Below are 14,086 nucleotides of genomic sequence, written 5' to 3'. Positions count from 1 at the left end.
TTCTGCCTGATTTCCTGGTCTTGTAAACCTTTAACCTGTTCTAACAGGGTTAGGGTTACATGCGTGCAAGTGCACGGCCTTCTATTCAAAAGAATTTCATATTCAACCAGAACAAGGACGTGTCAAGGTGTTGCATCTTGCTGAAAATATGAAAGCCGCAATTCAAAAATATGAAAGGTGGGAGAGGATATATCTGATTACTCACCAGCTGAATGTAAATGCAATGTTTAAAGTAATGAGACTGATGCAGTGCACACGCATGTGTCCTCCTACTTCCTGCCTTAACCGGCTATCTCCCAATAACCTGGTTTCTTGTCTGCATGTAGATGTTGTGAATGTATTGTAATGCCTTCATCTGAGCTCTCAGTGATTACTGAACGGAAGTGACTGATCTGTAGAATTTCACTTTTGCTCTGTTGTGAAACTTTGTGGTGTCCTGAGGTGACTGACAACGGTTTGGTTATTTAGCCAGAGGGAGAGTGAAGATGCTGAGTGTAGAGCAGAAGAGCAGCACATGCTGTCAGAGAGGTGTCAAGCACAATAGTCGATTGACTGAAAATGTGTCAGGAAGTATTCTGACAGTTAAAAATGCCCCAAAATCCTGTAGTTCAAGCGTCTCAGTCGAGGGGTTTTTGCATTTTATATTATTCATGTGATAATAAAATGTATATTTTTCAGTTGACAAAGGACATTTAAAGATGTCTCCCCAGGCTTTAGGGAACTGTGATAGGCTTTTTTTCCCGACGTTTTTTAGACCAAAAGATGAATCTATTCACCAGTTGCAGCCTTAGTCGAGTGGTTTAATGAAACAATGTTCCAGATATTCTCAAACACAGGAAGCAAATGTCAGGGCTTCACTCAACATGTTCTACCTTCAAACAGAAATGTACAGCATTGTACTGCGCATCACCCTTGTTGTAACTGTATAAGGTTTACATGCACGTGGTCAGGTTTACACGTATTTCTTGCTTGTACTTTAAAGCAATTTGCCAGACAAAACATCAAAGTCATAAATGAGCTTGGGGAAGGTCAGAAAAAGTCATAAGTGTTCAAGCTTGCTTCCTGTATCTCATAACCAGTGCACCGCTGTCAGACCACTAATTACATCAGAGATCATTATCAGGGATAGTTCAGTTGGCAGTGCATATATCCAAGGATGTAACCTGTCAGGAGCAACCGGACCTCATCTTTGACCACCGTGTAAAATGGCTCAAATAACGGCTTATGATGATAAATCTCACTGTGCAACTGATTAGATTTCACCAAAACAAAATGAACAATGTACACTGTGCTGGTTGTGGTAATAAGGCCAAATAGCTGTCACTGTTAAATGCTGCGAGGCAGCATCTCAAGTGGCTCTTTCCTGGTCACATCACCCCCATTGAAATACCAACAAAACAGCACGAGATACAGTCAGAGGATTAAACAGAAATCAGTGGTGGGAGGATTAGAACAATGGCTACAGATGAATGCTGGGATTTTAAAAGAAAACATGACGGCTTAGCATCTCGGAATAGCCTTGCTGTCTGTGACCAGCTCTTACTTCATTTGTTGCAAAGTAAATTTGAGAATTTTTGCAAACAATAATAATAGTCAGGGCTGGAACTAATAATTATTTTCATACTTGATTACGAAATAAAACTGTGGAAAAATGCCCATAACAATTTTCTAGACCCCAAGGAGATGTCTTCAGATGTATTTTTTTAGTCCAAGTCCAAAATCCAAAACATATTCAATTTACTATAATGTTAAGGTAAGGGTAATGTTACTTTTGAGGAGCTGGTGTCATCAAATGTTACACAGTTTGGCTTAAAAAATTACTTAAACAATTAATGAATTCAGTTATCAAAATTGTTGCTAGTTAACCCATTAATGTTCAAATACACTATCACTAATCTTACTAAATATTTAGGCTGAAAAAATAAGTCATATTTTAAATCATATTTTTTAATTCATAAAGTATTTTCATCTCGTGTAAAGACGACCAAGAGGAATAAGAACTATTCAACACCGATCAGCACAGACAGATTTAACTTCACAGATACAATGATGTTTGCATTTTGCATTTGATTTTTATACATTATAGAGTGACTTAAACAGTCATCCTTAATAACTAGTTCGGTTATTGAAGAGGCACAAGCTGGAGTGGACTCCATGCCTGCTTCAGAGCTGTCAGAGTGCTTTGTGGTACTATACTGTTGGAGATTTCAGGCCCTAGCGACCAGCTCTGGTCCAGCGTTGTCAAGGAAACTATGAGGAGGGGGGGGTGCTGTCAAAGCGCCCACTCTCTGCAGCGGTCTCGTCTTTCAGCATTCATGCACAGTGAGACGGTTTCTTTTTTTGACAATGCCAGGGAGCGTATCATCATAATACGATGCACCCAGGTACTTGATACTTGCAGGAAAATGAGAATGATGGTTATCTCACTCTGTGGTTACCTGTAAGATTCATTGTTTGGCTCAGTGTGTTTTTACAGGTTTGTAAAGCACAGTTGGGGCGCCTAATAGAGCAAGAGTCAGCCTGCTTGGCAGGAGTGACCTGTATAAGGGCTCATAACAATCACAGTTGTGCAGTTAACGCAGCTGATGTGCCAAGTGTCTTCACTTTCAAGTGATATTAAGTTCTTGTTTTTCAGGCTGCTCTGTCGCTCCTGATGCTGAAGAATCCAATTTTCCCCAAATCTCATCATCTGTCAAACTACCACTACTCAGGTAAGTCACAGAAAATATCCTTTATTAGTATTTCAATAGATTTTAACATCTTTTTAAAATCTATAATAATGAGTGGTTGTGATTTACTTAGCGCTGATACAATTAATCAATTGATTAGAATCGTTTCAGCCAGTACCAAACGTCTGATGTGAGACTGCATTGATAAATTTGGGGTTGTAGGCTGTTAGGCTGTGGGGTTTTAAGCTATTTGAAGATATCATCTCGGGTTATAGGAAATTGTAACTTGTAATTGTAAGTTTCAGTATTTTTTGACCAAACAGGTAATTGATTAATTGAGAGAAATAGTCAGCAGATTGATAATTATTATAATGGCTAATCGAGCCCTAGATTTATTGCCCCAGCGTCTTCTGTGACAAATAAATAACCTGTAACAGAAAGTTGACTAAACTGATCACCAGTCATTGTCATGATTTCCTGGCATCCTTTTTTATCTTCTCTGATAAACCCCACCTATGTGGTGCACAAAGAAGTTCAAAACAAATGTTCATAGTTAGTTAAAAGCCCTGATTTCAACCAAGATAAATTCTGTAATTGTGTATGTTTGTGCTTTTATTTGTTCCTTAGTCAATAATCATGGACACATGGAGCATTTTCCCTCCCCCCATTTCCATCTTATTACCAAAAACAGTAATGGGCTCTCTAAGCCTCTAAGAAATGGCAGCTGCAGTAGCCAGAGTGTGGTGTTGCTGGTGGGGGTGGTGGGGGTGGTGGGGGTAGTAGGGGTAGTAGGGGACTATGGAGGATTGTCAGGGTCAAAGTGATGAGGGAAGGAGGGAGGAAGAGGGGAATAGGGAGGTGGGGGGTTTACAGCATGTGGTTAATCCCAAGCAGAAGACAGGAGAGCCATTGTTTATCAAGTGATTTGAGTGAATGTGTGTGTGGTTTTGGGGGGGGGGGGTGAACTTGTCTGGGTCTCCACACATCGAGAATAAAGCAAGATACTTACTCTGTGATTAAGTGTTTCTAAACTGGCTGCTAACACGCTGCTGCATCTCTCTTCCCTCTGTTGAAATGTCTTCCTCTCCCTCGCTCAGGATCAGACAGCTGGACGGCAGCTGAGAGACGCCAGTTCAACAAAGGCATCACTGCATACAAGAAGGACTTCTTCATGGTGCAGAAACAGGTACGTGTGCAGTTTCACACAGAAGGGCAGCAAAATCTAAACTCTCATTTGTAGTCATGATACGCCTAAGGCCACCTAGTAGCTGCGCAGTCGACAAAACTTCCCAGTTTACACAGTGTGCACATAATAATATCCTTCAGCGGGGCGGGGAAAGGGAAATATAGTCACCCTGGAACAATGTTTCTGCCTCGTTTAATCATTTCCAGTGTCGCAATCAATTGCTGCTTTTCCACAACAATGCAGAACAATTTAATTTTCTTGTCTGTGCGTGAGTCTTTGCATGCACATCAGTCACACACCACCACCACCACCCACCACAAGTGAATTTTCCACCTGTGGGAAACACTTGGAGATAGATCAGGAGCTGCTCTGATAATTGATTGATTGTTATGGTAATTTCTGAAGCAGAAGTGCCAAACAGTTTGTGATTTCAGCTTCTCAAGTGTAAGAATTACCTGCTTTTATTTGTTCATATATGTTAGTAAAGCAAGTGGTCTGGTGATCATGTGAAAGATAAAATCCAAAAATCCGCAGATTAAGCGATAATTGATAAAATTGCAGCCCAACTGAAGTGAAGCTTCTCAGATCAAATCAAAAATGTCAAGATTTCAAGTATTTTCCTGCTCCTGAATGATTTCATGTGCTCGATAACATGCATTGACACTAAATTAAATGTGTGTTTTTTTTTTGTATTTTTTTTTAATACAGGTGACCACTAAGACAGTGGCACAGTGTGTGGAGTTTTACTACACGTACAAGAAACATGTCAAGATCGGACGCAACGGGACGCTGATCTACGGCGAGGCAGAGCCTTTGGAGAGCAGGACCACTGAGGAGGAGATGGACCACAAGGTCAGTTAAATGTCTTAAAATACATGCAGTGCAGTAACAGATGTGGTTCTTGCTGATATATAGACACTTAGATGGTCATTTTAGAAAATTCTGCTGCCACAGTCAAAATCAAGACCCTGACATGAAGCAGGCCAAAGCTACTCCACCTGTCTCTGTGACTGAAACGACCGTCATACACAAAATATTGCTTGATTTTACCGAAAGCTAAAGTTAATCTGGTATGAAATCAGCAGAATGAATGTGACTGTTTAACCACAGGGAGATATGATTAGACATGAAACAACAGCAGAGTCCTATTTAGATGTGAAACTGTCGGGCGTCAATTCAGAAATAACTGCTCAGAATGTCTTCATTGACCATCCGAGTCTTCAAACGAACAGCGTGAGAAAGGCTGCAGCTCACTGCACCGTTTATTAACATCAGATGCAGAGATTTCTTTTAACCACGGAAACATTGCAAGTGCAGTGTTGCTGGTTGTTATGGAAACTGTGCTACATATATACATGGCAACAAGTCTGAATCTACCTTATCATCTTAATCGAGTAACTCACTTTTTCCTCTCGCAACGTTTACTGCATACCCTTAAAAAAAGAACTACAAATACTTTAAAACCAGTGTTCATAAAAGTTGCTACGTATGGGAAAGGCAACGTGTGAAACAGTTGACGGCAGAGCTTTCTAAATGAGCATGGAGCTGTTAGTTTCTCTCCCAGAGGCTTGCGTCTTAAAACTGTACTTCCTCGGGCTGGCAGGGCTCTCACAGGCTGGAGCCGCAGCGGGAGGAGGACAGCAGGAAGTGGGAAGGGTCAGCTGACAGGAAACAGGATGTCGGCCCCACCAGGGTGACACACACGCTGCAGTCCACTGAGAACGTGAGTGTGAAATTGATTATCAGTTCTGCTTAGGAAATGAACCAATGTCTGAGCAAAAAATAAAATAAATAAATAAAACGAGTAGATAAAAGGATTGAAGAGGTCTGTGTGATGACATCCACCATCAAGTTCCTCTTTATGGATCTTTGGCCTCATAGATTAGATAAAAATGTTTTGATTTCATCCTGCAACACATGACATCAGTCATTTGTACTTTTCAACAATGGCCAATTCCCAGTCTGTAACACAGTCAGTCAGAGAGACCACAGTATCCCTAATGAAATACCCTTGTCTCCGTGTTTACTGAGAAACTGCACTGACCCAAATATAAAACGACCTCCCTGTTTTCCAACAGATGTTTTTGGAAAAAGTCTCTTTGACCATATAAAACAGTTTCAGTCTTGTCCTGCCGGGAAAGTTTCCCTGAAGTACTGAAAGTTTAACAGTAAGACAGCCCTCGCCCTTGAACCCTTTTCTGTTACAGAAGTGAAACATGAATTACTTCTATTGAAGCTTGACGTGAAGTGTGTCCACATACTGCATGTTTCCAGTCCCAGCCCCGACTCTTTGTTGGGTTTATAAGTCACACAGACCTTTTTTGGACATGCTAAATTTATCTGTTTGTTAAAGTGAAGGCTTTTTGTCATTCGGACATGGTCATCTTTAACAGTAATATTAATGTTAACTCTGCTGCCTGTTTCATATTCGATAGTGAACATGCATTGAATGACAGGAGTCGGGACTCTTGTTTCATTGCTGTTTGCTGGCATGCTGTATGTAAAGTGTTTGGCTGGATATTCTTTCATTCATCCTTAAATTAGCATGTAAATTAAAACTATGGTGAGAGTTTTTTAACCTTTCTGTTTGATATGAGAAGAACCTCCTCAGCAACTTAACAGTGGTTCCTTTCACAGTGTTTCCTAGTTTAATAAACTGGTTTATTTTCTTTGTGCATAAAATATTGAGATATTAAATTTATTACTGAGATCTTAGAAGGCAGAGCATGATGAGCTGCTGGAGCCTTTCATATCAGACTTGTGCCGTGTTCAGAGTGTTACGTGGTCCAACCTAGTACGACTGCAGTTGTGACCAGCGTCCTAATTCAGACTGTTAAACAGTCAGTTAACATAAAGGGGTGCGTTTCTGAAAGGGGTCTAACACTGCTTCGGGCATGTGGAAGCAGTTGAAATTATTTTATTTGAATGTTATTATTTTTCACACACTGTTTTTTGAGCTCCTCATTATGACATTCAGTGATGAGCAGTAATTGTCAGCTCGACAGATTACTTGGTAAAAGGAGGCTGTTGTATAAACAGAATGAAAAATAATATGGTAAAACACAGTTGGAATGATAAAGAATATGTCTTCATAGGAGAAGTTAAAAATGAATATTGTACTTAAAGAAAGACTTAAAATGTCTTTATATCTGCGTACAACTACATAACAGTGTGTTCTAAAAAATTTCTTACATGTTTGCCTATAAATGCCAGGAGAGCTACAGACACACTCACACCTACATTGAGTCAGGTAAACACACATTTAAAGTAAACAGAGCCTGTGCAGGAGAAATTTGTTATGCAAAGACTTCTCCTAAACCCTCACAAAAAGATAAAAACAACAACAACAACAACAACAACAACAAAAAAAACAAAACAAAAAAAAAAAAAAATATATATATATATATATATATATATATATATATATATATATATATATATATATATATATACCACCAATTGATGCCAGTTAGAAACTTCAGTTTGCGCCTTCAGACTCTCACGTTTGTCCTTTTGAACTCTCGGACTTGTCCTGAAGACTAGGTGTTGGATTTGCTTCCCCCTGCTGGAAGTTTAAAGGGGGATAACGTGGCTGATGACAACCCTCTCTGGATTGTGAAACTCCATTATGTCCGACAGTAAACAATGACTCAGCAAGAAACATTTATCCTTCTTATTTCCATTGGATATCACCATTTCCTACACATCAGTGGGTGACAAGTGTCAGGCTGCATATGTTGCTGTTTTCTTTAACTGTGAGTCCATATGTTTGTTTACTGGCACATGTTTTCACACCGTAGTAACACTATGCTACATAAAAGGGCATCGTAAAGCAGGTTCAGGCTCATTATTTTCTTTCCTAACTGCTCTCAGTGACTGTGTTAAATTAGAGCTTTCATGTTAACTACACCTTTCTTTTTTATTGTGTGTGTGTGTGTGTGTGCACGTGCACAGCCTGGGACTGTCCTGATCATGAAAGGCCAGGAGGACATGGGGAGGGACCAGCCGCTGTCCCGGGTCATCCATGCCCCTCATCCACCTCCTCCCAGCTCCAAACCACGCTACGATGGCAACGCACGCCGGACGAGCCCTTCAACAGGCAACAAAGGCTCAGCCAGTCAAGAGGGAGAGTTCCCCTGCAAGAAATGCGGCAGGTCGGTCACTGACGTTGTGTAGGAGCTGCTGGTCTGGCTCTGTTTACTTATGCAAAACTGACAGCATCAGTCACTGGAGTTACATAAGCAGCCTTAGACTGAACTAGCCAGATATAAAATGCAGAATTTCTGCAGGAAGTGTTGCTAATGCCATTGCCCACTCAGAATACATATTAGTAAATAAAGGCAAGTGTCTTCTGGTGTCTGTTTGAAAGAATCAAACCGTCCTGTCATGCTTTGATTAAATAACAGCTCGTCCTCTGGCAGCACCAGGCCTGTTTTTGCCAGCCGTGTCCTAGCAACTGAAACACAGAGTAGATACGGCACATCGCGCCTCTTGTCAATGCAGTTCTACCCAGTGACAGGACAAGATCTACTCACTCTCCTTAAATACCCACCCTGCTCAAAGTGTGCTCATGATAGAGAATCCACCACCACAGAGCCTCATGAATCAGTCATTTCCAGACATCCAGAAATGAAATCTAGATATTGCATAAATATGGAAAGGTTTGTTCCAAAACACATGACTACGCATTTTATGCAGCTACAGACCCCCTGCTGAGTCACCTGCTGCTGAGAGTTTTATTTTAGAACAGCTGATAAGTCCATTACTCGGTCAATAGAAATTTTAAACCAAACTTTTATCATAATAAGCAAAAACATTTTCTGGTACCAGTTTCTTAAATGTTTTCAGCTTTTTTCTTATTTATACAACTATAAATTGACTATCTTTAGGACTGTTGCTCAGGCAAAATGACCAATTTGAGTATGTCATCTTGGAAATTGTAATCGTTATTAATGAGACATTTAATGAGAAATTAATCAGCAGATTAATTCGTGATGAAAATTTGCAGCCCCAGCGCCTTTTTGTGAATCTGAAGTCGAGGAGTGACCTGGCCCTGTAGACAGTTATCCAGCCCTTATCTCCATGCATCATACTGAACCTTGACCTCAGTGTTTATGGAGAGACATAGAGACTAACCACTGTATGAAAGTGCTAAATTTAGAAACAGGAAATGTTGCAATGCAAGAACATACGTATGCAGTATCAACAAGGATTGGGTAGTTACCGTGGCAGTTTATGTTTTATTGCAACAAGCATGAGGTAAACGGTAGTATCTGCCAGAAATGTGTGCTTGCATGTATTTGATTGGCCACTGCAGTGTCTTTCTGCATGACGTGTTACTGCACTGTGGCAAAGGTTGAGCCGAGTTAAACCTTTATACCAAATACACGTTGTTTTTTTCCCCTGAGCTCACTACATAGGCATCTCTGCTACATCGTCTCATTTAAATGAATGAAGGGGTTGTGTTTTTTAAGATTTAAGATTTTGCCCCCCTTTTTTTTCAGTGCTCTTATTAATAACTTCTCCAAGAAACGATGTCTCTGACCTCCTCTGTCCTCTTCCTGTAGGATTTTCTACAAGGTGAAGAGTCGCAGCGCCCACATGAAGAGCCACGCCGAGCAGGAGAAGAAGGCGGCAGCGCTGCGTCAGAAAGAGGCCGAGGAACGAGCGGCGGCAAAAGCAGCGGCCGAGGCCGCCGCCATCCTGGCTGCTCGGCAGCAGAACGGGACACGACAGGCGAGCGGGGACAGCACCAATGATGACTCGTCAGACAGGGAGGACGAGGACGACGAGGACTGGCAGTAAGAGGAAGGCCGCACACTCTGATCGTCAAGTGGCTGGTTCTCTGTGATGGGAGGAGAAATTTTTTTTTTTTTTTTTTTTTTTTTTTTTTTTTTTTTTTAAAAAAAGAAGAAGAATCCCTCCTGTGAACTCTGTACATTTTGTGGAACAAGAAGACTTCCGTTGCTTGGCACATTCAGGGACAGATTTACACCTGTGTATGTGTTTGAGTGTGAATGTGTGGACTGAGTGAGAGTGTGTGTGTGTGTGTGTGTGTGCGCGTGTGTGTGTGTTAACTCACCAACGCCCCTTTACTCTGCTTGAAAAGCTTTTCAGGAGTTACCTCTCTTGGTCACAGGGCTCGGTCAAATCAAAGCCATGCCGCTCCTCTCGGCGCTGTCCTGCCCTCCACGCCAGGCCGCGGCCTTTCCTCAGCACTTTGAGTCCCGCCCTGCTTCGTTCATCAGGCGTGGAACTTGCTGGACCCCTTTTTTTTCCCCCCTCTCTCGATGAGCCACGGCACGCAGCTGCTTAAGCTGCATCCCAACTCTCCAGCATCGGATGAAGTTTTTTGACAATATGAACGCTGAAATGTGACAGCTGGGGGGGGGGGGGCAGCAGCGATGCAAACAAACAGGATCGTGATGACGGACAGATGGGTGGATGGCCTGTGTAAACTGTCGCCTCAGTTTCGCCGCTCTTCTGCATTCGAGGCTGCCAAAAGCTTTCTCAGACGCATGATGTGCACCAAAAGCGTTCCCTCTCTTTCTGTGAGCGTTGTTCATTTGGGCTTTAGTTCTGTGAATCTCCCCTTCGGCCCTCGTCACTTTTTATAGTTCAGTTTGTTCCTCACTGTTGATGCCTTGGATGTTTTGATGCTTTTTATCTTGAAATGACAATCAATTTTACACTGTCGTTGTTTTGTTTTTTTTTTTATATGATACATATATACAGGTAAACGTTACTTTTTCTGCCTGTGTAGCTATATATGGTTATTGTTGTTGTTTTTGTGAATATTCTTGTTGATGATTATTAATATTATTAATATTATTATTATATCCTGGTTTTGGCTGCAATTTAATTGAGCGCTTTTTTCCGTACTTGTCCATAGCTTTTCTTTTCTTTTCTTTTTTTTTTTTCTTTTTTTTAAATTTTTTTTTTATTTAAACAAAAAAACAAAAATAATGCTACTTGCTGCCTGTTTATAACTGTGAGAATTTCTTTTTTGGAAGCCAGACATGAAGAAAAGGCAGAAACGTATGTGCAATAGAACAAGTTGACCCCCTGTTACCAGAGTGTCCAAGCCTCCCCCTCCCTGCCCCCTTCCCCTCTGTGCCACGCTTGCCCCCGGCTGCTCTGAATGCCTCGCTGTCAACTGTGTAACTGATAGGAGGCACTGACTCTGCAGGTCTCTATAGATACACATAACATAGCGGGAAGGACAACAAACAGCACAAACTAATTCATTCTGGAAATAAATCTCCACGTTTCCGACATGCTTACTACCCTGAAGTTTTAGCCAGTTTTTTTTTCTTTTTTTTTTTCTTCATAATAGTGAATAATTGATTGATACAAACTGGCTTTAAGAAAAGCAAAAACACTGCAAACCAAATTCTACTCAATTTTTCAAAGTTTTTACAGGTTTTGAATTTACATTTTCTCCCATGGACTTCTCTGGCATTTTCTTTGTTTACTATTTTAGATTTACCTCAGTCTGTAGATTATCTATTGTCATTAACAAACAGGATTTTTATTGCACACCACACTTAACTCAACACAAATTTCAGTTTTTTCTTTTTCTCACAGGGAATTCAAACAGGAGGTTTTGAAGTTACATTGACCTCTGTCCCGACATTTCAGCCAGAGATTTACACTTTTCCATGACTGTTAACAAACAAACAAACAAAAAATACTGATACGAAGACAAACTTAACTGTAAGCCATGCATAACCCAGATTTTACAGTTTTTGACAAGAGAATGTTGACACAAGATATCGACCCCTACCAGATACTGTTTCAGCCAGTTTACTTTTTACCCTTTCTATGGGTTGTTGATGATGGCAGATAATTTATTCACAAAAATAACTAACATTAAAAGGAGCAGCAACATTCTTAACTGCAAACCATACTTTACTCAGATCAAGTAGTTTTTGACAGGAAATTTTGAATACTGGAAGTTTTGTATATTTCATTTGTTTTTTAAAACCAGATGGTACTTCTTTACACTTCTCACATACTGTAAATTTTGTCAGTAAATTATTTACTGTAACCAACAAACAGGCCAATGAAGGAGTTTTTTCTTTCTTTTTTTTTTGGCAAAGCATACTTAGGTTTTTATAGGAGAAACTGAATGCAACATGAGACTTAATTTTTTTTCTTTCAGATATCAAAAATATCTAAAATGTGAGTTTACCTTGTACACTTGCCATAAACTGTAAATTTTTAGTCGGTAATTATTTACTGTCATCATCAATCAGACAGCAGAAGCATTCTTTTCTGCCAACCATTCTTCAGTCAGATATTGATGTTTTTTAAAGGCCATCATCAGATTCATTTACTTGGTGACTCTAAAATTTAAACATTTTGTGCCAGAAAGATGAATAATATTGATTCTCTCTTTTGCTTGCACACAAGAGTGTCGGAAACTGCATTGAGGTTGTTGTGACACCAACACACTCCGTTGAAACCTTGACTTTGTGGGTCAGCAGCTACTGGCTGCCTGGCACAGGTTCTGTATGAGTAAGGGAAACTAGTGAATAATTTAATGAGAAAATGTGCAATTAGTAACATTTAAATGTAGATTTGATTTGTCTGCCAAAGCATGGTGGTGGTTTAGACAGAATTTATAATATCGAAACCTCTCTGCATCATCAGTCTAACCCTACATTGTGTATCTATGGTTGCCTTTTTTTCTGTTTACCTTGTTGCTGATAGCAGGCACTGAATTGGACTATGGAAACAGCATGTTTTGATCTTTCTATCTCTACATATCTCTATGTTAAGCCCTTAGGCCCAGAGCCAGCCTCTGTTGCCGTAGCAACAAATGGGTTAAAGGGTTATTTTCCTTTAAAGGACAAACCACAGTCCACAGTGGGGAGTTGGGGGAGGAACGGCTCCAATTACCAGTTACTCCACAAGTTAAACCTGGGTCTATGCACAGACTGTGTGTATGTGAGTGTGTTTTGGTGAGTGGACATACTGTTAAAAGTGTGTGTGTGTGTGTGTGAGAGAGAGAGTGTTTTGAGGTCTAATGTTAAACTGTATGCCAGTCAATGGAAAAAAACAAAATTTGCAGACTGTTCACATGTTAATTTATATTTCCTTTTTATTTGGGCTTGTCTTGAGGTTCTCGCAGGGGGAAATTGTCACGAGAAAGGTTTTCAAGCTGTTTAAGAAGCAGAATTATGGATGATATTGAGGCCACGACACACAGAGCTGTAAACTTTCCTCATTTCATCCAGTTGGTTAAAGGTATTTTGGGGGTAAAAAGGTTTATTTAGCTAAAGATTAGAAAATATATATGAATGAAATTCTATGTTTGCATACTTTCTATGCTATTTTCATATGGGGTTCACACTAATGATGAAAACGGAAAGGAATCTCAATTGCTTTTTACTACAGTGTAACTTATTTGTTTCGATTTGATTTTTACCACCTGTGTTTTTAGTAATGATTCATGAAGCACTGTATATTAAAGTTTTAAAATATTCAGCAAACTTTTGAATGTGTCATTTTCTTTCTTTCTGTGATCTAACTCCACACCAAGCACCTGAAAAAAATGATGGCTGTTGTTGTTGATGGCATTTCAGAGCAGAGCACGTTTTAGTTGCACAAGGGGGCAGCATTGTTGCAGCAGTTCAGGCGGTGGAGTACCTGCACAGAGCAGAGGGGGGCGGTGTCGTAGCACCAGCCAAGCAGTGCTGTGCTCCAATGACTGACAGCTTCATACCCAGGTGTGGTTTGTTTGATGGAAACCTCAGCTCTCATATAGTGGTTTGATGGGTTAAAGGTGTCAAGTCAAATTTATATTATATAACACAAAATCACAAGTTTTTTTTCAGGGGGCTTTACAGTCTGTACAAAACACACTCAGTCTCTTTGTTGCTGTGCTTTTCTTTACAATGTTAGAATTAGGGTTACAGTTGTAGTTCTATGCATCTTCACAATCTTCAGATTCATACATATCAGCGTCTGTTTCATTAGGTGTTCTTCTCATATCATATCTCCTAGATGCTTCAACATAGAAAACTCTGAAACTTACTGAAAAATTAACAATATATTATTGCAGAATTTGTATTAATCAGTGATGGCAGCAATCCAGAGAGGTCTCATACAACTTAGCACCAAATGTTTTATCAAAGTTTGACAAGATATGTAAATGTCAATACAGACAATTGTAAACAGGAGGTAAAAAGATCCAAGGCACTATGAGTCCTGATTATTAAAGAAA

The 14,086-nt window shown here is 40.1% G+C and overlaps 1 protein-coding gene across 4 annotated transcripts in view; it reads left to right on the top strand.

The window, feature by feature from the left end:
• The window catches only part of mideasb (mitotic deacetylase associated SANT domain protein b), a 28,121-nt gene extending 14,769 nt beyond the window's left edge, over positions 1-13,352 (top strand). For 3 of the 4 annotated variants that reach the window (XM_071498689.1, XM_071498690.1, XM_071498688.1), the window contains exons 8-13: positions 2,636-2,711; positions 3,767-3,855; positions 4,564-4,707; positions 5,459-5,578; positions 7,810-8,009; positions 9,423-13,352. In XM_071498689.1, coding sequence (XP_071354790.1) covers positions 2,636-2,711; positions 3,767-3,855; positions 4,564-4,707; positions 5,459-5,578; positions 7,810-8,009; positions 9,423-9,660 — 867 coding nt within the window. In that variant the 3' untranslated portion in view covers positions 9,661-13,352. The remainder of the gene's footprint in view (positions 1-2,635; positions 2,712-3,766; positions 3,856-4,563; positions 4,708-5,458; positions 5,579-7,809; positions 8,010-9,422) is intronic. The other variant, XM_071498691.1, reaches the window with a different exon arrangement.
• Positions 13,353-14,086: the final 734 nt, after the last annotated feature.

Source organism: Trachinotus anak, unplaced genomic scaffold (genome assembly GCF_046630095.1).
Source record: "Trachinotus anak isolate AG129_WGS33_773 ecotype Australia unplaced genomic scaffold, CSIRO_AGI_Tana_v1 ptg000015l, whole genome shotgun sequence".
NCBI classification, from domain to species: domain Eukaryota; kingdom Metazoa; phylum Chordata; class Actinopteri; order Carangiformes; family Carangidae; genus Trachinotus; species Trachinotus anak.
This window is presented reverse-complemented; position numbering and strand designations above follow the sequence as displayed.